This window comes from Fusarium venenatum (assembly GCF_020744135.1).
Source record: "Fusarium venenatum strain MPI-CAGE-CH-0201 chromosome Unknown EDB82scaffold_1, whole genome shotgun sequence".
NCBI classification, from domain to species: domain Eukaryota; kingdom Fungi; phylum Ascomycota; class Sordariomycetes; order Hypocreales; family Nectriaceae; genus Fusarium; species Fusarium venenatum.
In genome coordinates, this window is record NW_027072129.1 from 8,499,174 (window position 1) to 8,523,195 (window position 24,022).

The 24,022-nt window shown below is 48.7% G+C and overlaps 7 protein-coding genes across 7 annotated transcripts; 5 read left to right on the top strand and 2 right to left on the bottom strand.

Moving 5' to 3' along the window:
- Nucleotides 1–1,079: 1,079 nt before the first annotated feature.
- On the top strand, nt 1,080–2,546 carry EDB82DRAFT_521556 (uncharacterized protein; the record flags this gene model as incomplete). Its single annotated transcript, XM_065609084.1, has 3 exons — nt 1,080–1,113; nt 1,168–2,207; nt 2,259–2,546. The coding sequence occupies 3 exons, from the start codon at nt 1,080–1,082 to the stop codon at nt 2,544–2,546; spliced, it is 1,362 nt and encodes a 453-aa protein (XP_065465824.1).
- A 1,122-nt stretch (nt 2,547–3,668) lies between these two features.
- EDB82DRAFT_521557 (uncharacterized protein) lies at nt 3,669–5,723 on the top strand (the record flags this gene model as incomplete). The annotated part of the gene is made up of 3 exons (XM_025727722.2): nt 3,669–4,082; nt 4,134–4,691; nt 4,740–5,723. The coding sequence occupies 3 exons, from the start codon at nt 3,669–3,671 to the stop codon at nt 5,721–5,723; spliced, it is 1,956 nt and encodes a 651-aa protein (XP_025588453.2).
- Nucleotides 5,724–7,422: 1,699 nt separating this feature from the next.
- On the top strand, nt 7,423–9,034 carry EDB82DRAFT_89294 (uncharacterized protein). The gene has a single exon (XM_025727711.2). It carries the CDS (start codon nt 7,704–7,706, stop codon nt 8,805–8,807), a length of 1,104 nt encoding a protein of 367 aa, XP_025588452.2. The 5' UTR covers nt 7,423–7,703; the 3' UTR covers nt 8,808–9,034.
- A 1,104-nt stretch (nt 9,035–10,138) lies between these two features.
- On the bottom strand, nt 10,139–12,025 carry EDB82DRAFT_422669 (uncharacterized protein; the record flags this gene model as incomplete). The annotated part of the gene is made up of 1 exon (XM_025727700.2): nt 10,139–12,025. The coding sequence occupies one exon, from the start codon at nt 12,023–12,025 to the stop codon at nt 10,139–10,141; it is 1,887 nt and encodes a 628-aa protein (XP_025588451.1).
- Nucleotides 12,026–12,244: 219 nt separating this feature from the next.
- On the top strand, nt 12,245–12,720 carry EDB82DRAFT_472281 (uncharacterized protein; the record flags this gene model as incomplete). The annotated part of the gene is made up of 3 exons (XM_065607974.1): nt 12,245–12,261; nt 12,349–12,416; nt 12,467–12,720. 3 exons carry the CDS (start codon nt 12,245–12,247, stop codon nt 12,718–12,720), a joined length of 339 nt encoding a protein of 112 aa, XP_065465825.1.
- Nucleotides 12,721–16,229: 3,509 nt separating this feature from the next.
- Nucleotides 16,230–18,721, top strand: EDB82DRAFT_490629 (Ppx/GppA phosphatase family-domain-containing protein). The gene is made up of 4 exons (XM_025727678.2): nt 16,230–16,504; nt 16,565–18,028; nt 18,085–18,637; nt 18,699–18,721. Exons 1-3 carry the CDS (start codon nt 16,299–16,301, stop codon nt 18,272–18,274), a joined length of 1,860 nt encoding a protein of 619 aa, XP_025588449.2. The 5' UTR covers nt 16,230–16,298; the 3' UTR covers nt 18,275–18,637; nt 18,699–18,721.
- EDB82DRAFT_521561 (uncharacterized protein) lies at nt 18,504–22,905 on the bottom strand (the record flags this gene model as incomplete). The annotated part of the gene is made up of 7 exons (XM_025727667.2): nt 18,504–18,631; nt 18,684–18,872; nt 18,922–19,261; nt 19,325–19,653; nt 19,726–19,840; nt 19,908–20,678; nt 22,528–22,905. The coding sequence occupies 7 exons, from the start codon at nt 22,903–22,905 to the stop codon at nt 18,504–18,506; spliced, it is 2,250 nt and encodes a 749-aa protein (XP_025588448.2).
- Between the last annotated feature and the right edge of the window lie 1,117 nt (nt 22,906–24,022).

Consider the following 24,022-nt stretch of genomic DNA (forward strand, 5'->3'; position numbering starts at 1 on the left):
AGAAATGATGAAGTCGACTTGCGTGTCTGTGGCTGTGAAGTGGCGCTTGATACATCACAGTATGGCTGCTGGGTCTGTCCAAACGCGGTAACCTCTAAGAATCAAGGTTCTCAATGAGTAGACTTTTGGGAATAATTGATTCTATGAGATCATAACCATTTCTTGAGATGATTATTAACATTAAAGTATTAAAATGTTAAGTATTATCTCATTATACACATTGCTATGAAAGATATACATATAAGAGATTAATAAGTTTCTAGTTTCTAATCCATTAACTTCAAAAGTCTAATAACTAAATGCCACCCTAGAAACAGAGCTGGGCTGAACAAACAGAAAACGACTCGTGACCACTGAGTTTCCTTCTAAGCGTGTGATGAATGCGATGACGACTCGCAAGCTTGGCAAGCTTCTTGTTTCCCCACGCAATGTCAACACTCAGCCTCGACTGGTTGCCATTCTACTGGGAATACTTGACTAGAAATAACTCCGCATCCATTATCTAGAGCCTGGGTTTCCCTGTTGCAGAAGCGGGGTCAGGCATTCTTGTTTCTGCTTCTACTGTCCTGTCATCCTAATGCTTGCATGTCTGCATGTTCGTGTCCTGCATGGCAGATGAGCGAGCGAGTCTCGGCAGCATTGACCAGACGTTAATTAAAAGTGCCCCTCATAAGGCTATTGAAAACCGGGGGCAAAGACTTATTAAGAGCTTTTGTGTGGTGCAAATGACGTTTCCATTCGATCCTTCGGACTTGGCTGTTGCTGATGCTCCGCCTCAGCCCACTTGGATCGCCATCCATCATTAATGTAGTGCAGCGCAGCGCCTCCAAGGCTGAGTACTGCAGGCGCGTCTCTTCTTTAAGCCCCAAGGAAATCAGGTCTTATCCTGTGTCGGAGTTAAGGTATTAATAAGAGAGACCCGAGTGCCACTTTGGGCTCAGCTTTCTAGTTTCCTACCATCTACCTACTCCGCTTATAATAGCCAATTCGTTTCCCTGACATCACCCCGCAGTAGAACATTGAAATCGCATCACATATTACAAACACACTCAGATACACATACAAGCAGTTCCAACGCTATGTCTTACCAAGGTTATGGTGCCCCCTACGGCCGTAAGTACCCATATATACACTTTGCGACAACAGATCTGACTTGAACGCCTCTAGAACCGCCGCCGCCCCAAGGTTATGGTCAATATCCCCCTCAACAACAGCCATATGGCGGTTATCAACAACCTCCTCCGGGGCAGTATCCTCCCCAGCAAGGCGGATATCAGCAACCGCAGGGTCACTACCCTCCTCATGGCGGACCTCCTCCACCTCAACAACCTTACGGTGGCTACCAGCAACAACCTCCTCCACAACACTACGGCGCACCTCCTGGACCTCCGCAAGGCCATTATGGAGCTCCCCCTCCTCAGCAGCAGCCGTACGGCCACCACTCTCCTGCGCCGCCAGGTCCTCCACCGGGACAGTACGGCGCGCCTCCTCCTCAGCAGTATGGCGCACCACCAGTTCAGCCTACTCCTCCCTCGATGGGCTACGGACCACCTCAGATCATTCAATGGAACGGCGAACCTGACGCTGACGGCCTGCGAAAGGCCATGAAGGGTTTTGGAACTGATGAGAAGGCATTGATCGCCATTCTTGCAAACAAGGATCCTCTGCAGATTGACACAATTCGACAAGCATACGAGCGCAAGCACCGTCGCAGCCTAATTGCCGATATTCAGAGTGAGACTAGTTCGTGGTTTGAGAAGGCTTTGGTCTCACTAGCCCGTGGCCCGCTCCTGTCTGACGTTCACGCTCTACACGATGCCATGTCTGGCCCTGGAACAAAGGAAATTGTTCTAAACGACGTTCTACTCGGGCGGTCAAATGCGGATCTCAAGGCCATTAAGAGCGCGTACTACCACACTTTCCATGACAAGCTCGAGGATATAGTCAAGGGCGATTTGAGCATGAAGACTGAGCGACACTTCATGATTGTTCTTGGTGCTACAAGAGCCGAGGACTCCGCACCAGTCGACCCCCGACAAGTCGAAGACGATGTCATGCAAATCTATAAAGCCACCGAAGGCAAGATGGGTACGGACGAGATTCTTGTGTGCAGTATTATGAGCACAAGAAACGATAACCAAATCCGTGCCATCGCACACACCTACAAGCAAAAGTTCAACAAGGACCTCGAAAAGGTTATCAAGAGCGTAAGTCATATCTCGTCCCTCAATCGAGTCATTCTTCTAATGTAGAAGCAGGAATTCTCTGGCCACATGGAAGACGCTCTCCTCTTCCAATTACGCAACGCCACAGACAAGTACATGCATGCAGCCAAGCTGCTCGAGGACTCAATGGCCGGCATGGGAACAAAGGATCATCTTCTCGTATCTCGAACCATCCGCTGTCACTGGGATCGCAACACCTTGAACAATGTAAAGGGCGCCTACCAGCAACGTTATGGCAAGAGTCTCGGCAAGCGCATTTATGGTGAAACTTCGGGCGACTACAGGAAGACGTTGCTGGCGGCGATTGGCGAACCTTATTAAAAGATCAACGCAAACAAAAGAGGTGGAAAGGACACACGACATATTTACTTAAAGGGCTACTCGATGGAAATTGAGCTTCACGGCTAACGCTTACTGTTATGATAAGGCGTTTAGGGCTTCATGACACTTTGAAGTACGGGTGGGTTTTTGACAGCTACTGTGGAGTATGGAACAAGATACCAAGTATGAATTAAACAAAGAGTTATGACAAACTTAGTCCGTGTACGTGCGCAAAAAAGGCCTAGTTATATTTTACATGCTATTAGCTATGCCAAGTGTAGAAGCTTATTAGGCTGACAAAGAATGTGTCATTAATAGCTTGCGTCTGTGCACGTTGAAAAGGAGTTTATAAGATGCTTTCCAGAATACGTATGTTATCTGGACAACTTATTTGGATAGACTTAATGCAACTGATAGAGTATAGTAGTTTGTCTGGACTCTAAAATGTATTAATAGATGCATTACTTATTACCGCTATTAATTTATATTTTTTATAAAAGAGGGGTAAGATAGAATTTATTAATATTAACAAGCAGGTTTTTTAATACTTTTATTACCTAAAATTAAAAGGTAGCCTTTTAACTTCTAAGCTAATAAGGCCTCAGATTCAAGGCATCCGCACTAATTAGATAGATAGTACTAACTGCAGGCTGCGCTAGTGTAGTTTACACGCTAGTAGTTTTTTATAAATCTAATAGCTACCTTGACGCATCTTGAACAACGGAGCACCTACTAACCTGCTCAGCCCACTAGCGTGCAAGCAAGTGCCTGAACGCGTCTTGAAGGTATCGAGAAGGGGAGGCGCGGCGAATTTCATGCGACCGTGAGAGCACTCACTCACTTACTTGCCGCCCGCTTCTGCTCGGCTTGTCATCCATCTCCCCTTTTTATTTCTTCTTTGCCCAATACCCTGGTCATCAGGGAAGCATTTTATTTTTCCATTAGCCACAATCGATGATGATACCTGATCTATCGACATCACCATCAACGCCAGCTCTGGATAAACTTGTTGCATCCTTTCAAAATTCCGGAACGTCAAAAGAGCAGCGCGACCCCTTTGCTAGGATGATCTCGGAGGAATCTCGGAAAAGGAACATTGCGGCAAACGCTGGACCTGGCGCAATGAATGGCGCAAACAGTCCTGCGCAACCTTCGCATACATATGTATCTTCGCAAACCCCGGTACCGTTGCCCAACTACGCAACGACCCAGAGGCAAGCACCCAGTGCTTCGCAAGCACAATCGCGTTCTTCCATGCCACCTGGACAGCACCGTTCATCACCCATGCAGCCTGGCACATCGTATCAGAGACCTTCGCAACCGCACGCAATGCAGAATGGAAATGATGCACAAACTCCGTTGCGGGCACACTTGTCACCAGAAGCACAGCGCAATCAGCCTACTAAGGAATTCTTGAATGACTACCAGGCCTTGATTGCTTTGGTTGACAGGGTACCTGCGACAGTCGTTCGACAAGCCATTCGTGACAGATGGGAAAAGTCCATTATGGGTTCTCAGTACCATATTGCTTTTTTGGTAAGTTGACTCTTTACCTCATGTCTTCACGTTACTAACCATCCCTGTCAGCTGAATGCAACCATGCACCAAGCATCTTCTGAGACCATTGGCAAGGCTGTCGAGGATTTTGGTGCTAATCTTGTTCAGAAAGCAAAGCACGAGCTTGTGGGCCATCTCAGCCCTTCTGACGTTGACGAGTTGGCGGACTCGATTCTTGCTCGTGCCGGTCCGCAGTTCCTCGACAGAATTCTTGCTAGGCGCCTTGAGACAATATCAGCACGGCAACTTGTTAACGCCTTGGCGCGCGCTGAGCGTCTAGGCTACAATCTCCGGGACATTGTCCGGGAGCATGATGAGCAAGTTATTCCATCTATGGACTCGGTACTCACGCCATCTACAATGCCTCCCGCAAATGAAACATTGCATGTGCGGCACTACCAACCTCAAGTCATTCCTTCACAGCAGCTACAGCAACCTCAGCCTCAGCCTCAGCCGCCGATGGCACACCCTCCCACCCGAGCACCACCCGCAAAGGTTTCGTCGCCTTCCGACCTTCCTATGGGTCCGAAGGAACTCGTGTGGTGCAATTGTGGCTGGCCGTGTGCCTCCTCGACGGCCCTTAGTTACGTAAGTTCGTCTAGACAGATTCGTGATTTTCTTTCTAACAAGAGATAGCATAAGAAGAAGGGCGCTTGCTACAAGATTCGTCCGACCGACCAGGCGGGAAGAGACATATGCCTCCTTTGTGGGTGCAGGTTCGGCAGCAGCGGCGGGTTACTGTACCACGAGAAGTCTGAGGTCTGTGGAGAGCATAATCAAGAGATTCGCCAGAAAATGCTCAATCTAATTGAGTACTTCCGTACACATGGAGAAAAGACACATTACCGTGCTGCTCATTCATTGATGACTCCTCGAGCTCAAGCAAAAGCACCATCAACTGAGCATCATGCAGCTTTGGCCACGCCAACTCAGTCATCCAGCACTCCTCAGCGCGATCCGTATGCGCATCTTACACCCGACCAGCACAGAGAATTCAGCGCCATCATGAAGGATGCTGAAGAGAAATACGGAGGCCTCATGAGGGAGGCGCAGCATCTCGCCGAACCGGAGAGACAAAAGCGCCTGGCGAGCCTGAAGAATTCTTACAACACAAAACAAAGCACGACCCGTAAGAAGTTTGGCATTCGTCTGCGCGAAAGACGCACTCGAGACGAGATCGAGGCCGAGGAGGCCAGACTTTTCCACAGTCCAAGAGGCGGGGGAACGCCGACAAATGGAACTCCTGTTGTTGACCGCGAATCTCATCCGAAGAAAAGGCCTCGGACCGATGATATGGAAGCGGCCCCATCAGCAATTGGAACAAATGGCAACCAAGAGCGCCCACAGAAGAGAGTCTCCAGGGCGGAGATGGGTGGTGGTTTATCTGGATCACAAGCGACTGCAGAGCTTACTGATCCTACAGCGCATCTGTATCCGCCCCAGCCACGGTACACGCCCCAGAAGTCATCTGCTCCCAGACCATCCTGGCCTTCAAACCGGGCTGGGGCAGCTGTGAGAGGGACTCACGACGATCCCATGTCACTTGACGATGACGACTCTGATTCAGACAGCGACAGTGACAGCGACGACGATGGTGATATTCCGGCCACTCTTGACTAATCTCGCGAATTAATAAGCATGGGAACGGCGTTTGGGTTTGCTTGATTTGATACCCCGTATATTGAAGCATGGAAGCATCAAGGCACCAGGTTTGGAGCATGCATGGGGAAAAGGAGTTAAATTAAGGTGTTGATGGGGATCGGTAAACAAGAAGCAGGTCGATTGGAACCTGGCTATTGATGGGAAAATCAACGGGGCAAGATAAGAAAAGTGAAACGGTTTGAAGCAGAGGTGCTGCCGTGAAAACTAGGTTTTTGGAGTTTGATCCGGGCCCAGCTCAACATACTCACTTGAAATCATCGCAGTTCATCACCCGACAGCTTCGGGTGCATTCATCTCACGGCGCATCTCAGCACCAAGGTAGATGGGGCGTTAGCTTGGACTCAATGAGTATCACATCAACATAACAGGCGTAATCATTTTCCAAGGTCTTCAACGCGTGACGAATGTTGAAACATGAGGGTAGTGCCACATGGCGTGGAAAATTAAAGGCGTTTGATTTATCAAAGTTTCCTGCCGCTCGGCCATGTTAAGACCATAACTGTTTCATGGTCGATAGATAACTGATAGAATAGGTACACATTAACCGTAGAGTATTTGTATATGGGCCCATGAACATCCAAATATCTGTTTGCAGTCATGATATCATCTTAAGGTTTAAGTATCAACATCTCAACATGCGATTGGTGTTTCAGTTGGGAGGAAGAGGCAGACATAACAGGCTTCAAGCTCGTGCCATCTGCAACCGCCAACTAATAAACTAACTCACCTGCCTTTTGTAAAAATAAAAATAAAAACGTGAGCGGGAAGGAGGAGGCTCCCTGTTCCGGTCTGGTGTAAAGAGAACGACAAGGGTATGTTTAGTGGAGGTTTTTCCAGTATGGCCTTCTTGAACCGTTCATACTCTACGGTAACAAAAGCCTTGTTCGAAACAGTCAAAGAAGCAAAGAAGGGTTTCTTTTTAGAAACAAATGATATAATGTTCTTATTTTTACATCTCGTCTTTGTTCTAAATCTGGTTGTTCTCGTATCGTGACGGTGCTGTATCACCTTACTCATGATAACCAGCGCATCTCATGGATCCTCATTTCCTCCTATGTCGGCCATTGACCCTTTCGTGGGGCGCGCTTCTCAAAGAATTTCCGGTTCAACCTTGTCGAGCAAGGCCAAGACTTCCGATTGTCCGATACGATTCGACGCAGGAACAAGATAGGGTTAGCAGATGGCCACGCGAGGTTACCGCAAGCAAACAAAAGTCGATCCACGTTCGCCTCCTTCAGGAGTCTTTCCCTTCTCATCCCTATCTCGTCATTCAACTGGCTAGCCAGGCGCCTAAGCGGGTGCGGAGGTCAGGAACTCCGACCTATGACGGCCGGAAGCGCTGCGCAGATGCAGATGCGGTCGGTGCGCAAGTGTGACAAGCGTCGATGGTGATGCAAGGGCCTTCATTCTGAGTGGATGGATTATCCGCAACCAGGGGAGGGGCCCGTTTTGGATCCAACCTTTTGAAACTGGGCCAAGGGTCTTTGAGCTATCGCCACCAGGAGGCCTGGAACGCTAGAAGCTACAAGGCTAGGACGTGCCCAAATGATCGCCTTGAAACTCGCTAACAGCCAACTTTGGTGCTGCTGGTGGCGCTATCATTGGCCGACTTTTGACATCCTTGCGCTTTCTGCCAGGGGCTCAAGCGAGAACTGTCAGAGAACGTCTTTCTCTTCTCCCCAGACGGGTTGATAATCCTCCCATGAGCCACTCCAGCTGACGGCTCTTCAGTTTCAACTTCTCCTCTTGGTTTGTTTTGCTCACAACTGGCCGGCCCAGCACCTCTCTTTCCGCGCATAGTCTGGTTTAGTTTTATATTTGTTTCTACTCCCTCAACACCCTCTTTCTCTTTCTGTTTTTGTTTCTTCTTGGGTCTCGTCCTCTACTGAAACTCTTATACCCTATTATCAACTCTGCCCAGGAACGTCTGCGACGATCATGGCTCCTCTCTTCAGTCCCTCCAGCTTTGGCCGTTTCATAGACAGCCATAGCCGTCTAAATCTCAGTTCATCGCAAAAGTCAACTATCTCTTCGCCAATGCCATCGCCTGCGCATTCACAACCTCCATCAGAGCCAATGGCAATATTGCTCATTGGCCCTAAGCAACACCGCTTCAAGGTCAACAAGCGGTTGATTTGCGCTACCTCGCCATTCTTTGCCGAGCGCTTCGGAGACCCATCAAGTTCAAAATCCATCTCACTATGGCTTCCCCGCGAATCATCTTCCATGTTCAGCCTCTTTGTCGATTGGGTTCACCTCGGCCTCCGCTTTCGTCCACACCTCGAGGAGATGATCTCAAATGCTCATGATGTAGGCTCTGAGGCCTGTCAGGATATCCATTGGTGTCTGATTCGGCTACATCTCTTTGCATCTCGCCTTGGTCTCTACCGCCTTCAAGACCTTGCCATGGACGCCATCCAGGATCTCTACCTCCGCTGCGACTGGGATGTTCCCTCGGGACTCATCAGATTCCTTTATACCGAATGCGAAGACCTTGCCGCTATTCGACTTCGGCGATGGGCTGTTGCCATGGTTGCATTCTCTTTCACTGGCGGACCGCGTCTGACATTTGACCCTCAAGAAGAATCTGCAACATCAGAACCCACTCGATTCAGTGATCTGCTTGAACAGCTCCCAGAATTTGCTACTGACTACGATATCCATATGGAGAAGATGCGACTTTCCGGGCTCGACATTCGCTTCAAGAACCCACAACTGCGCATTCCAGCCAACCGTCTTCGTAATGATGAGCGTGCCTTTGGTTTCCGCCAATGCTCCTTTCACTCACATCGCTCAAGTGTCGGCGAGCGCCGATGCCCTCATGAGTCTGGCTCAACAAAACACTACCGTGTTCGTCGGCAATCCAAAGAGCGAAGTCCAGAGTCTAACGGATTATCTGCTCCCAACCGGAAGTATCGTGACGTTGTCCCCAGGCCGCTCTTCTCCGGGCCAGCAGACTCGGATATCGAAGAGGACGATGATGACGAAATTTCGAAGGCGATCAAGCATGTGAGGTCGATCTCAAGTACGCTTAAAACATGAAGGGAGAACGAATTTCTCCAAAAACAGTAACTGAAAGGTCAATCCGACAAGGGGGCGGTGGTGACCTTTGATCAACTTGGATCATCATCATCATCATCATCATCATCATCATCATCATCATCATCACCCTGTCGGTATAAAACATGCCGAGTGTGACTCCAGGAATGGTGTCTGAGTATCTCCCCTGAAACAAAACACAGTGGAGAACTCAGATCAACATCCCTTTCCTGTTGAGCACATCAATGACGCTTGGCGTTGGGAGGTTCAGGGCCCTTTTAACGTAAACGCCTCATGTCCGTGACATGGGCCTTCGTCAGTCGACGATACTGGTTGTTCTACCGGTTTTCCTACATATTTTCTTTCCCTATCTACAAATTACTTGGTTCTCCCGGAGAGAGCTGACAGACAAGCGAGTCTCATAACATGATAATATTCTCTGTAAATTAGTATTTAATGTACATTACAAAGAGTAAACCTGTCAAGATACACAATCAAAGACCATGGACTCTTTTACATAAACCTCATCTTGCACACATCGCGTGCATGTACAATATCCTCAGTGTATCAGAAAATTCGCCCGCTGGAAGTACAGGAGGCGAAATTAGTAGGTCAGTTTAAGCTATTGTTCTTAGTTCAGACTTTATGCTACTTAGACGACTTCTTAGGCTGTTCATTTTGTACCCTGGTTTAGAAGCCAACTTTCTAGTACCAACTAGAATGTGAAAGTAATTTACGTAGAACGGACTCGATTTTATAAAATTTGTTTTTTATCATTCAGATCATTGCTCGTTCTATGGATATTAAGTTCCATCATGCCATTCGTCCGAGCTGGTACCTCACCATGGTCCAGCTCGCAAGCTAGTACATCATGTCTCTCATCACTCAACTCCAAAAGTAAAAACACGGCAAACGTAAGGCTCTGTTTAGCCTGCGTGCTGTTCGTTCCATCATATCATCATGAGTTATTGACAAAGAAAAAAGAGAAAGGAAAACCCTTTCTCTCATCAAAAGATAGGATCGAAAGAAAATTGACATATTTGTTGTCGAGTGAGTGTCGAGTCGAAACGCGTATGAGCAAACGCGATCGAGCAAATGTGGGTGTTTCCCACTTATAAGAAAAGTAAAGCAAAGCGTAAAAGTCGGAGAGGATCATGGAGATAAACACTATCGCCAGATAGACAACTGCCGTCTAGATGCATCATGTAAACAATGGGTCGTGGTCCCATCATAGGATTCGACCAAAAAGTGCAGTGTGTGTCCGTGGACTCATAAAACTCGTCAAGCGACATAAAGGCTGGCAAATGTACAAGGGGGGAATCGGCTGTGCGGGGTTAGAGTGGTGACTCGGATCGTCGGCGTGGTTTATCTCGACGGCGGAAATCCTTAAGCCTTTCGTCAATGTAGGCCAGTCGGCTTGCTAACGAAGCGCGGGTAACCCCAGTGTTGCTTTCGCTCGATTGTTGAACTGTAGCAAAGGGCCGGCGATTAGCATCGGGATCAGGCACGGTCCCATGCGACAGGCGGTTCGGGAAAGAAAAGCTAGATCCTCCAAGCGCGAAAGGGGAGCCTAGTCGAGGGGGCATCTCTGTGATTGGGGGTGCTAGTGTCTGCTGTTCAGCAGGTGGGTGTTGTGAAGCTTCGAATAGCTGCTGAAGGTTCTTGCGTGGGACAACGACGTCAGCGTTGATCTCAGGCTCAGTTTGAGGCGTAAATTGATCCTGAGTGGCTGACAGATCGATAAGCGAGGCCGGGTCAACCCACAGGTCGGAACCGAGACTGGGTCGCTTAATCTTCCGGGTCTCCAAATGGTTGGGTCGACGCTTGTGGGTTGATCGGCTTCGTGTAAGTCGGACCGGTGACATCAAGCCACGGCGCGGGCCGCCAGTGTGAGTTTGTCTCTGTAGCTTTGAATCCACAACAAAACTTGAGGGTAGCGAGCTTGATGAGCTAGGCCCATAGCTTCGAGCTCCAAAAGGAGACGCCAGTTGAGGGCGAGCCAACTCTGGCGGCTCCAATGTCTCATTGTTTGGTGGTGGCAATGAAAGTTCATCGTTTCGAGGTTCAGATTTCGAGTTGGTCAATTGGGCTAGAGGGCCATGTAATTGCATAGAGTCCGATGTGCTAACTGCCAACGAGATGGCCATATCTTGACCAGAGAAGACGGATGGGGAGCGCGCCGGTACAGTACGACGGTTCCGATAGCGAACCGCAGATTTCTTAAATGGGGCTGGGCTAGGTGCTTTGTACTGGGAGCCTCGCGTCTTAGACCTGGCATCCATCTTGCAAAGTTCTCGAAGTTGGGCTCGGGTAGCTGCGCAGGTGTGCGGCCACTGAACGTACGGACCGGCAGCTCCTTGTGTGGGAGTAATGCTGCCACTTCCGATGTCAACTTTTCCCTGAGCCTTGGATCCTTTCCAGCTCCTTCTTGACTCGCGAGCAACGCGTAGGCAGACTCCATGAGGAGGAATACCGCTCTTGCCAATACGGAAAGGTGTGACTTTCGGATCTTGCAGATACATCATATATGTAGACCACAAGTGCTGGTTCATAGACTTCGTCCAGGGCGCTCTTCGTATTGTTTCTCTTGAGACCTCCTTCTTGGCTGGCTTCAAGGTTTTACTGTTGTCGTCGGCAGTTGATACGTCATCTGGGATATCTGCCTTCTCGTTTTCCGGGCTGGCATACTGGCTCAAATCTTCTGAGCTGATAGAAAAGTAGCTTAACAAAGAAGCGCTTGTGTGGGTCGAATGAGCAGTTGACGGCCGGCTGGACTCATAATCAGGACTGGAGTCGAGGCTACTAAGAGTAGAGTCGATGGACCAGTTTGGGTACTGCTTTGGGGACAGAGTCGGCAAGGCATTGGGAGCAGGAGTTTTGGGGGGCGAAAACATGCGATCGGGGGCATCATGTGGTGTAAAAGGCATCCCCGTCAACTCGTTCAAGTGCGAAATAGGGTAAAGTGTTTCTGTCATCTCTTCATCAAGTACGCGAGGCTCCTCGATGCTGGGAATAGGGATGTCTGCGGCAGCGACTGACGCGAGAAACTGCTCAGTTGGCGCATTAAGGTTTGATGCGTTTCTCCTCTTGATTCGAAAACGGGGGCGGGGTGGCGATGGTGGGAGAGTTTCGCTATTCAAATTAGGCTCTGGTGTTCTGGGAATATCTTCACGACGTGCGCTTCTCGACCAAGGGGCCGCTAGCGATTGAATGTGCGACATGGCGAATCACAACAAACGTGAATGCGCTTTCAAGTCGCGTATAGTCTGAGGTCCCAGTATAAATACTCGTAGAAGATAAAAGACTCGGAAACCGGGAGCGAGTCGAGCGCAAAATGAGTCGACACAGATGTTTCGGAATGCGACAGTAGTGTCTTAGATCTGGTCGGGGCGTAATATGAAAGTCGAGAGGCGTTTAGTGGAAAATCCTCGATAAGAGTTATGGGCGACTTCGATCGGTAAGTTTGACTATCGCGGAGTTCAGAGTCAGGCCAAGTGCGCAAGCGCGACGATGTGCGATTTGACTGTTTGTTTTGTGCGCCTAGCGATACTATCGCGGGGATTGTGCGCAGGCAAGGAAATTCGGCAAAGATCCAAGTGCGTGCTGAGCTCGGTATGTAGAATGCAGATAAGTGGTCAAGAAAAATGACTATCGGTTGAGAGTCGTCGTCAAAATTGTTTTCGTCATCTGCGAAGTATTGGCCGTTTTGTTGTTGTTATCACCACCGCGGGATTTGTGGACTTTCGATCGCAAACCAATAACAGCGGGCAAGGTCTCGTTCGACGCGCTTTCGCAATTGATAATATTCGAATGGACAAGTAGCGAGCAGGCTGAGCTTGCGCGACCGACAGACGGCGCAAAGCACAATAACCACAAAAAGGCGAAGGGTGGATTGGGCGCAAACGAGCGACTGTAATGGGGAAAGGTAAAGGTGAGGAGGAGGAGGGAGAAGCGACCAAGTTAACGTGGGTGTGGTGGGCGGGAGTGTGCGCTATGTATGAACGGGCAAGCCAAGTTGCTCAACCGGGAGGTGAGTGGGGAGCAGGGCAGCTGGGAATGGACGGGCGGCTCGCTAGGTCCAGTACGTCTCTTCCGTTTGGTGTCTAGTCTCAGCCAGGGCAGAGAAATGTGACAAGGACACTGGTCAAGATCATGGATGTGGGTCGACAGCGAACAGCGGGTGGCGCGAACGCTGCAGTCGAGGTAGGTACAGTACCTGGCAGTCCAGCTGTACAGATGCTTGTTGGCTGGATGCCGACTGGCTTCGAGGTTGTCGTGTTTCTTCAACGCTGCCTCAGCAAGGTCGAAGCAGGGAACAAAGTTGCGGGACTCGTACCAGAGTAGGCCACGATGTAACGTAATGCTATCCGACACGCTGTGCTGTATTTTGATCGTGTCTTGACCTGTACGGCTCTCACGAGCTTCTCAAGGTCCACTAGGTAAATCCCTTGACGATGGTGAGCACTTTAGCAGCGTAGTAAACCCCAACAAGCGACGTGCTAGTGCGAAGCCCTTGTCTAAATCAACCCCGGCAGCCTCTGTGACAAGGAATAGGTCAAGCAGCGGTCAGTGGGTAACGAGGGCACGTTGTGCGATAATGAGCAGGGACCCTGGCCAAAGAAATAACTGTGATAGGTCTTTAGAAGGGGATTGATGATCCTAAGGTGATCGAGACCATGTGATGGAATGGCACAAGAGAACAACCGACTGAGACCCTGCGTACCTCACTATTGTAGGTACGTAGGCAGGAAAAAACGTGCTGTGCGCAGTATTGTAAGTTGTGGTGCTCGTTTGCTTGGATGGATCTTCCCCATTAATTGTCGTAGGCTTTTTGTGAATGATGAGCAGTGGCTAGGTGCGTTTGGTATTCAAGTATATTTCCTTTGCTCTGGGTCAGGGCGGTCAGCTCCAGGCGGCCGGCCTTTGGTCCAGTATTGACTGAGACTTGCTCGGGACCTCGCATAGAGATGCGGCGTATGGCTAGCCTCTTGGGTGTGATGGGAGAGGTTGCAGATAGGTCGACAAACGTGAATAATAGCCGAGTATCTGTCACACATGGAACAATCAGAGGCAATGAAAATTTGTCTCGTTTGAAAGAATTGAAATTGATATTGGATTCTTCAAAGGACAGAGTATGGTATTGATTGATGACGAGCATGGAACCGACGTTTGTCGAAACGCGCTCCAAGTCATGTTTGTTTGTTATGATATTAAAAAAAAAACCGAGCCTTTTGGTGAGACACAAATAACCCAGACTTTCCAAGCTCCCCGTTGGCTAAAAGCTGAAGTTGGGCACCACTTATTGTGGCCAGCGTGTGCATCTGCAAAGAGAAAGTCGACGATGAATGCTTGGATGGGAGCGAAAGACGAGGGGGTGTATGCTTCGAGAGCTAAAAGATAGCAGCATGATGTGACGCTCCAACGAGGAGACAGCTCGCACAAGATTCAAAGCCAGCACGTTTCGACCCCTGTCGAAGCCCCGGGTCGAAGCTGCAGGCCGGCGGCAAGAATGAGAGACAGCACAGAGAGGAGAACCTAGAGCAAGAGTAGCATAGTGTAGCGCAAGGGAGAGGTATAGCATAGCACAACCGGACGCCTGCCCGCACTCGCATGCATTTTGTTGATCCTGGAATGGGGGTTGGTTCTGGTTTGTTATTTGTTTGAATACTCTTTATGTAGAAAATAGTCAATAAAGTAAGTTGGAGTGACACGAGTGAATGAGGGGCAAACAATGATTGGAGGACTGGGTCAGCATGACGCTACTGTACAGAGCACGCTATCGCTAGAGGGCATGTACATGTAAACAACTCAAAACATCCATGGAAATAAACCCACAACCCCATTGTGACTTCCGGTTCTATGTTCCACGTTAAAAAGGTGTAGACTGGCCTCACCTTCATTCAGCTGGGTAGCTCCTTCCCAGAACCATGTTTTGGGCCTCTCGGTGGAAACCTTGGAAAGAAGCTAGGTACCTCCTACCTAAAACTAACATTTAGAAAATAAATAAAAAAACAAGGAAGGTGGCTGGTAGACAGACGCGAAAAACAAATCGCGTTCAACGCGTCATAATGACTGGACCAATCAGAAAAGGTCTCTTCTTGTCAGTTATGGAAAGGTTTCATATGCTGGAATCATACCATTCAATCTATCTCAGTCCTGTACTACTTTCCCAGAGAATCAAGACGAGAACACGCATGATGTACAGTGACTATGTAGGTATCCTGTCCCGTAATTGGTTTAGATATGCAGCAGGTATGCATGTCGTCTGCCAAAGCATGGGGATTTTATCCAGTTTAATAGGAATGGGTGAACTGCATTGTGTGTCCAGGCTCTAGGGTGGCTGCTCTTCCAATACTCCTCACAAAGACTTATCGAATCAAAAGTCAGAGTGTGTTAAAGATTCGGCCTAGAAAGGAAGTGGATGGAACACTGTGTTTTCGCTAACTGCCTATGTGCTGATTTCATCGTTCCTACCCTACTATAGTGGTATAGCTAAGCTCTGATACTGTATGACCGCATCGCCCCAAAAAGATAAGCTTAGATACTGGGATGACTTGAGCTGCCAATATTCCATGAACAACCTAACTGATGCTGATGTCATTTCCGGTCGGACCTACGAAACACATCACACTCAAGAGAAGTGAATGCCGATAAACTACTTGGCCATACAGAAATTAGGTAGATCTGACGTGCCACAATAAGCCCAATTGAGTATGCCATGTATCGCATGAAGATGCCTACCCGCTTCCAGTGTAAGGGACGACAACGGTTTTGTACAGAACGCTAGTACTATTTAGGTTATATTGATCAGTCCTATCTTATCCTATTGTTTGCCGTCAATGTTGTAGTTTCTGTCGTAGCCTTTTTTCTTCATATCTCATACAACGGTAAGTCAGTACATCACTAGACAGACCACCAGCAACTGACTGTACTGAGCGGTTCATGAGATGACTAGAAAACCTGCAGAAGAAATTGTATCATCTACGAGGGCTCTTTACTACCTCTTGATTCCACTGAGCTCTTATCTGTATCTTGACGGCATAGATTATATGGGCTCGTCACGTATCACAATTTCATTAGATTATAGCATGAATTTCGTTACTGAATTATGAATGCAAAGTAGTTACCTCCAATGTAAACAATGATCAACAAGATGCCTCAGGCTATTCTATCAAATACAGGTGTTGTATCATTAGATGTATCAGTATTGTAGCACGTTGGGAAGCAATCATATTCAGCCGTATCACTGAGCCAAGAATAATTGTACTCCTGAGCTTCTACGGTTACTGCTATCAATTCGAGACAAGAACAGTAACTGTCCCGGGTAATACGGCGCCGTCACGGGGAGTGGAGACGGGACCCGATAATACTAAACCCCGCAGTCATGAGGATACCCGCCAAGCTTCTTCTGCCAGCCCAACCAAACTTACCTTAATAAGTTAACTCACCTATTGGATTCATTCTCAAGTAGAGAGTAACTTACACAGCACACGCATGCTGCATCATCTATGCTGCAGGCTCCTCATATACTACAGACGTGCTTCATCTTCTGTCCCCAAGCATCAAACTACCTCACTGCAAAGACTGGCCATGGCCTCAAATGCGCCCGACATTGTCACTCTCGACAATCTGTCGCAGACTCTTACGCCATGGAACCCTCAAGGTGAAAGCCAACTATATGCCATAGTTGATATGGGAAGGTATATATACCTTCACACAAAAACCGAAATGCTGCGCTTCATTATCTAATTGTTCTCCAGCAATGGCATTCGATTCTCAATCACCTCTTTGGCGCCCCCATTTACACGTCTTCTTCGCCCAATCTATGCAACTCGAGCTGCTATCTCACTGTTTGATGCACTCAAGGCCACCTCAAGAGGTCTAGTGTTTCTGCCTGAAACTATCGCTGCTGTCTCCGAGACCCTGGAGCGTTTCCATCAGCTTGCTGTGCGGCATGGAGTACCCGCAAGGCATATTACCATCCTAGCCACAGAGGCCATGCGTCGTGCTGACAATGCGGCCGAAATGCTTGATGCTATCGCTTCTGTAACTAATGGTCTTAAAGTGAGCATCCTGGAGCCTGCTGTAGAAACCCTTTTTGGTGCTGTCATGGGCTCACGAAGCGGTCTCGTCGGCGTTGAAGGTGGCGCACTGTTCCTGGATCTCGGGGGCGGCAGCGTGCAGATGACGTGGGTTGATACCAGCAAGCCCAACTACGAGATAGACGCCGCCCGGGCTGGTGTGAGTCTGCCGTTTGGAGCTGCAAGATTGATCCGCGTGCTGCACGAGCAACCAGCCGATGTCCAAGCCTCTGAGATCTCCAAGCTCCAGGTCGGTATGCAACAGGCATACGCAAATCTATGCTCCCGGTTCCCTGCGCTTGAAGCCATCAAAGCCTCTCACGGCAAGGGCTCCCGTGTGAACGTTTACATGTGTGGCGGTGGCTTTCGCGGTTATGGCAGCATGCTTATGCACCAAGATCCAGTGAGCCCCTATCCAATTCCTTTTACTAATGGTTATACGGCTCCAGGGACCCTGTTCTGTCAAGTGAGACACATGCGTCGCATCAATGAAGAAAATGACGATCGCATATTCGGACTTTCAAAGCGCCGCCGTCAGCAGTTTCCCGCAATTGCTACTGTCATTGAGGCTTTACTTGCCACAGTGCCCAATATTGGAAACGTCACATTCTGCGGTGGCTCGAACCGACAGGGTGCTCTTATGATGAAGCTTCCTGTCGCAGTGCGAGAGTCCAACCCCCTCAATGTTCTTGCCAGTGTTACGATGGAAGAGAAGCCTGTGTTCGAAACCGTAGTGAAGACGCTGAAAGACGCAATACCTCAAGGGGCAGACCTCTCTGCTGTGCCAAATGTTCTAATCCCTGGCTTGGATGTTCTTTTTGCACGAGATATTTGGACTCGCCAGGGGCATGACACGGATATTAACTCATCATTCGCACTGCATCATGCAGTCACCCGAGACGCCGAAGCTCCCGGCCTCTCACACACTGGAAGAGCCCTTTTGGCGATTTCAACCTCGGCTAGATGGGGTGGTCACCTGAACGGCCCAGACTCTCAACTTCACCAAAGCCTCTGTGCACTTCTCGCGAGCCAGCATGATGACGCCTCTTTCTGGGCTTCATACGTTGGTGCTATAGCTGGGCTTCTGGCAATGGTTCTACCGATCGCCCCGAGGACTGCAGATGAGGTCAAGAATGCCATCAGGTAAGTGTTCACCTGCTACTGTCCCACCAAGATCATGTTACCTAACAGTCATACAGCATACGAGCACATCTCAAGAAAGCAGATGACAAGAAAGACAGAATCGTATTAACGATCGGAGTCGCCTCCGCCAACATAGCGGGTGTCAGTCTAGAAGACCTCGCTGATAGAGTGGAGAAAACAGCTAAAAAGAACGGGGGAAAGAAGCCAAGATTCAAGATCACTGCCCAAGTGAGCCTGCTGTCATGATGCGCTCCCAAATACATCCATGCTTTTGCTTTGATCCAGATCCGGCATTCCTATTACAGCGAACGTCGTTGTGTTCGTTATCATCATAAAAAAAAACAGACTATTTAAACCCTTTTTTGTTTTGTTTTGTTGCTTTTCCATATGTTTTTTTTACTGGTTTCTCATTTTCTGTTGTGCAAATCACTTTCCTGTAATGACTGGACGTGATGGTTGCGATGACTTGGCAACATCATGCGCCCTTGTTCTTGGTGCTACTTCGAGGGCGTCTCTTTGTCGAAATCTTCTTCATTTCGTGGTTGACCACGAAGGTGCATAGTCGCTCATCGACCTTGTGCGTCGATCGCTGAACTCTCTCATCTGGCAGTAAGTCAGCAGTGTATCCAGCGTGAACGAGGTAGCGTATACTTACAGAATTCCCTCTTAGCATCCATCATATCCTGGGAGACCTGTCGGAGCTTGGAGCTGTGTCGTGCATGAGAAGGGTAGTCCTTGAGCCAATCCATAGACATTTCCATCCTCTTGGGAGTCTTGAATTGGCAATGGTAAAACATAGCAATCAAAGGGAAGAAGTTGTTGTGCAGGTTCTCAAAGGCGCCAACTGACATTCGTTAGTAACAAGGCTGGAACAATGTTTCGGAATGCCTTACCGGTATTTTGATCTTGCTTAGCACTGGGGTTTCGAGAGAAATATCCATCGTGAGCAACGATCAAGTCTCTGTACATCAACATGAGTTGCCATAAGCTTGCCCATACTGCCATCTTCTCTTGAGCTTTGAGCGAATCTTGTTGAGCCAAAACATCCTCAAGTAGCTTGAGGATGTCATGCTCGTGGGACACAAGTGCGTTCCATGCAATGCGTCTCAACTCAGCCTGGACAGTGAAGGGAACCTGAGAAATCTTATTGGACGAGCTGCAGCAGGTGAAGCGTGGAGCTTTCCAGATCCTGAAGAAGCAGTTCATAGTGTGAACTTTGGAGACGAGGTTGTGCTACCCGCATGTTAGTCATACTGCACACTGTAAGGGCGAGTAAGGATGGGTTGCGAGTTTTACCTTTGGAAGTCCCTGGCCCTCTTCGTAATATGAGAGCAAAAAGTTTTGCACTGCATGTTCGAATCTGGAGCTACGTTCGCGCCTGATTTGGGCCTCGACCCAACGCTGGAGCTCTGCATAGCTGGGGAATCTGTCGCGTTCGAAAGCAGCGTTCCTTGGGCTCTCATCAACACCGTACTTGGAATGATAGGCCTGGACAGAGGCACGAAGGTAAGGAGACTCTGCATCGCGAGCAAAGTAGATGAGGATGTCTTTGGGCTTGGCGGTGGGAAAACGAGGCTCGTTGTCGACCACACGCCTCTCCTCGGCAGGGTCGGGGGACCAAACATCTGGAAGCGATATGTCTCAGTGTACATGTCTCACATGGGATATTGGGGAACCAGGGGGGTTGTTCGACATACCGGCTATGTGACGAATCACAGGCGGAGCAACCGCAGGGGTCCTACGGGTACAGACAAGGTGTGCGTCGTCTGGGAACGCCTTACGGCAAAAGGGACAGACGCCACAGTCTTGACACTGGATTGGCTCAGTTTATGCTTCAGAGGGACAACAACCTTGTATAGGCATTGGGTGGTTATCTTACGCGAGTCTTTGAGATACGGCAGGGAAGGCATGCTCCACTCTTGCGAACGTCGGCTGTCTGGTCAGGATCAGAGAGGTGCCTGGACCTCTTCTCCACAGATCGCTGACGCTTGACACCAGAGGTCGATGAAGGAGGGGAGTATGTCTTGCTGCTGTGGCTGGAGCGGCGAGAGGACGACTCGCGGACATGAACCTGAGGCGGATACCCATATCCCCTTGGGACATGCTTGCTGGAGACGGCCTGAGGGTAGGTCCATTTATCATCCTGGGCCCGAACCTCTCGAAGACTGTGTCGAGGACGTCGACGAACATCGTCTACGCCGTCGAAAGAGAGAGAGCCTGAGGGAGACGAGGGAGACGAAGGAGAGGTACTACCACCTCTGACGAGTCCCGGTGGGGTCTGACCCATGGACTCGGATGTGGTGATCCCATCGTCCAGGTTCAGGCCAGGGGTCATATTTGAGTACCTGGCCTCGTCTCTCCCAATTGAGAGGTGATCAAAGAAGTATTGAAAGTCAACGGCGAACGGGGAAGGTTCCCGGTGGGTTGAATGAAGGGGGTTAGAAGCTGCTAAGTGCTCCTGGGTTTGAGTGGAATCAGAGTAGAGCTTGTTGTAGTCAAAATATGTATCGAACTCCTCGTACTCCAGCCCCTCGAGGGTGGAAACACGCGCGTTTTCTTGACCTATCTGGGACAAGTCCCTGGGCCAAAAAGAAGCAGAAACACCTCCTTTATCCATCTTGAGAACTGCAATGTAATGTAATGTAATGTACTGTATTCGGTGTAAGTCACGAGGAGGTATCTTGGTGGAACCTTGATCTCATGCGCTGGGCGAATTGAAGCACGCAGCAAATACTTGTCAGAAGACGATAAGGTGAAAAGTTCCAATGTGCCTGATGCTTGCGTGCAAGATTCGAGCGATTCAGAGACACGTCCTGGCACCAGAGAGTTATAATTCGGCCTCAAAGGAGGCTCATGGTGGACTTGCTCACTTACACCATCACTCCTCATGAACAAATCGGTGAGAACCAGGGTATTGATTGGTTGCATCTCTCAAAATTCCCCTCTTTTTGCAAGCCATTGACCAATGAATGACCCTGGTCTCACCGAAAAACGAACTCTTGAATTGAGTCTGGGTCAACGCTACGAGTTGCTAGCAGGCCCAGATCACGGGTATAGTGTCTACCAATATGTTTGTGGGAGGAGAGAGGCGAAAAGTTTATCGATAGAAAGTTGGGAGCCAGAGAGAAGCTAGTATTGTTGGGTCAATTCGTTGTTGAGCTACCAAAACCTCCGTGATGCTTCCTTTGGTGTTTATGCACGTCCAAGTGAAAAGGTACAATATGTTAAAGCTGAGGCGCCCAATTAGCTTCTTTTTGCAGTTTAGATATCTCGAATAGTCAATAAGAGTTTCGACTGTCAATTCAATACACAGTTTTCTTGTTATACTATTGTAGGTGACCCTGGGAGGTCGTCTCACAGAAACCTAGATGTCCTCCATCAGAACACAGGCATCAGTCAATTGTACAACTCGTCCTGATATTCAAAACTATCGCAAGAGTTGTCATGATAAAGAAACCTGATTCCTCTTGGCCTTTCCTTTTTGAGTGTCAGCACCTAATTTGTCAATATTCTAACTTGGAGTGTGCTTAGTTCGTCCAGATTTGAGGTGGGACGTGCGGGCGTATTGACAGGGGTATAATATAAGGGCAATATCTCACATAGCCGTTCGTCATTGTCAGCCCGGGACGACTGATGGAGGGACAGAATGAGATAGCATCAAGAGACACATTCAGGAACAAACTCTCAAGTCTTATAGTTCACCCGGTACTGGAGGTTTCAATGGATTTTATGTGTTTTACAGTTGCCACATCTAAGCACAACTAGCATCTAGAATACGACTGATGACATATAATCACTTAAATTTTACTTTTAATTCTGCTAGATATTAAGAACCGTTGACATCGTGAGAGGCTTGTTGTCCACCCAAATCAAATTTAAGCACTCGGTGTCCCGTTCCGATGGTGGGGCCGAGAAACAACTCCGGCCGTTGTCAAATTGAAACGTCGATGCCGACTCGCTTAAATGTTGAAACAGAAGGAATGACCCGCCACGCCTTCCTTCTTGAGCAGCGACTAGCGAATCAGAGACAGGAAAGTCATGTGCTCCTGCTTTGATGCGAGACATGCATCAGAGCAGAACACGTGAGAGATACTAAATGAGTCTGTCTCCTTCCCTTTCTTATCTAAGTAGGCACTTCTTACATTGTGGATATCAATTTGGGAAACACAATTGAATTTACAAATATGCCTGGGCCACGTCCAGACGACATTAGTATCAACCGTTAGGGTACAAAATGTAAATAATCTAAGGGTTTAGTCTAAGCTTAGATATATCAATCTGCCTGATACCCCCAGCACCCCCTACAGAACAAAATAAGACATTCTCGTTCGCCTGAAGTAGCCGAGGATGGAGATTCGACTAAAAAAGATAGAAGGCGTTCCTGAAATTGTCGCCTTATTTCCGAGTTGTGAGCATGACTGTAGGTGAAGGCTGCCCCTCGTCCCCAGCAATAATCAGTGGGCGCAGATATGGGCCGATCACCATCGAGCTTCACTTACACTCATTGCTCCTGCTTCATCAGTCATGACCGCACGAGCGGTTTTATGAAGCTGCGTGTACGGGTTTCGGGCTCCGGCGATTGGCGTGGTACAGATAAGTCCGGCTGTCTTGAGAATACCCTCTTGGATAGCCGTAATCTGCTTGATGGCTTCATTCCGGGCCTCCTGCTCGTATCGAGGGTCGATGTTAATAGTGACATCAGTAGAGGTCTCAGTGGGACGTTTGAAGGTCTTGAAAGTGATGAAGCGTCGCAGCTCAGAGTACACATCTTCATTTTGCACCTCCTCACGAAGCTTGAAGAGAACTGGGTCATTAAGCTCATGTAAGCCCCAGTCTGCAAATTGGACGATCTTGAGAAACCATTCAGCTAGTGACATGTTCCAGCGTATGACGTCGGTTTGCCGCTGCTTGTATGTTACGGACGATGAAGTCTCGTCCTTTCTGATGATATGATATGAATAACACCCTTTGCTTCTGTACGACCATCGTAGCCACGAACTACGAGAGGGATGGTTCGCTTGTATTGAGGATTGGCTTTGCGCTGCTTCTTAGTGATGATATGATAACACCGAGTTGGTAGGTGCGGCGGCCAAGGTTGGTGGTGGCAAAGTGTGTAGCCGCCATGCCATAAGACTTGCCAAATCGTTACATGTAAAGAAGGGTGACAAGCGACAGTGTCTGAGTCTTTCCTGAAACAGCAGAACCGGCGACTCGCTGTCTTTGGAAAGAATAAAGATGGGAATCTATCCCTCATTACCCCCAAATACATCCATACACCTGCCAGCTGGGTGGTTCTTCAGCATTGAGTTCAAATTTCAATGTTATGGAGTAACTTACTCATTGCCATAGGGAAAGTGTAGGCTGTTGGGGTTGGGAGCAAGACCAGACTCGAAGGATGACTCGGCTTTAAGTTTAAGACCACTGTCTTTAAAAACAAGATAGAAGTCTTGCCCTTTGGTAATGTCATAGAGACATGTCGATGAAGCCGACTTGTCCACCTTTATTGATGATGCTATCGACAGCTGGGTTTGTTGACGGCGTTTTCACTGGATGGGCATCAAGGTTAGACGCTCTTAAACATCCTGTATTGCGCAAGCGCTGGCTTCTTGAAACCCATACTGCAGTTGGTAAATTGATCAGATACACCCCTTCAGAGACGAATGGCCTAGCCCGCCGTGCTGGTGCGCATGTGTTCCTCGGTATCACCCTTAACTATGAATGAGGGATATTTGCGTTCTTGGAAAGATAAGAGTGGCAAAGGAGCCAACCATGAACTCGTTGAACTGGACAGAGATCTGACTGCTACAATTCCAAGGCTATCAACAATTATGACGCACACAGACAGGACCGCATCTTTCCTCACAGCAAAGCTGTTGTCGTTTGTTCTGCACACCATATCATCAAGAAGTAGGCTGAGCATGGCGCCCAAGTGTTTCTCACAATCGTCACCGAAGGTCGTCCCAAAGACCTGAAACCCTGTTTTTGTGGTCTGGT

Coding starts and splice junctions, on each gene's coding strand:
- EDB82DRAFT_89294 (XM_025727711.2), top strand. CDS start 7,704: ATGGCTCCTCTCTTCAGTCCCTCCAGCTTTGGCCGTTTCATAGACAGC.
- EDB82DRAFT_490629 (XM_025727678.2), top strand. CDS start 16,299: ATGCTGCATCATCTATGCTGCAGGCTCCTCATATACTACAGACGTGCT. Junction 16,505..16,564: donor GCCATAGTTGATATGGGAAG/GTATATATACCT, acceptor ATTGTTCTCCAG/CAATGGCATTCGATTCTCAA. Junction 18,029..18,084: donor GAGGTCAAGAATGCCATCAG/GTAAGTGTTCAC, acceptor ACAGTCATACAG/CATACGAGCACATCTCAAGA.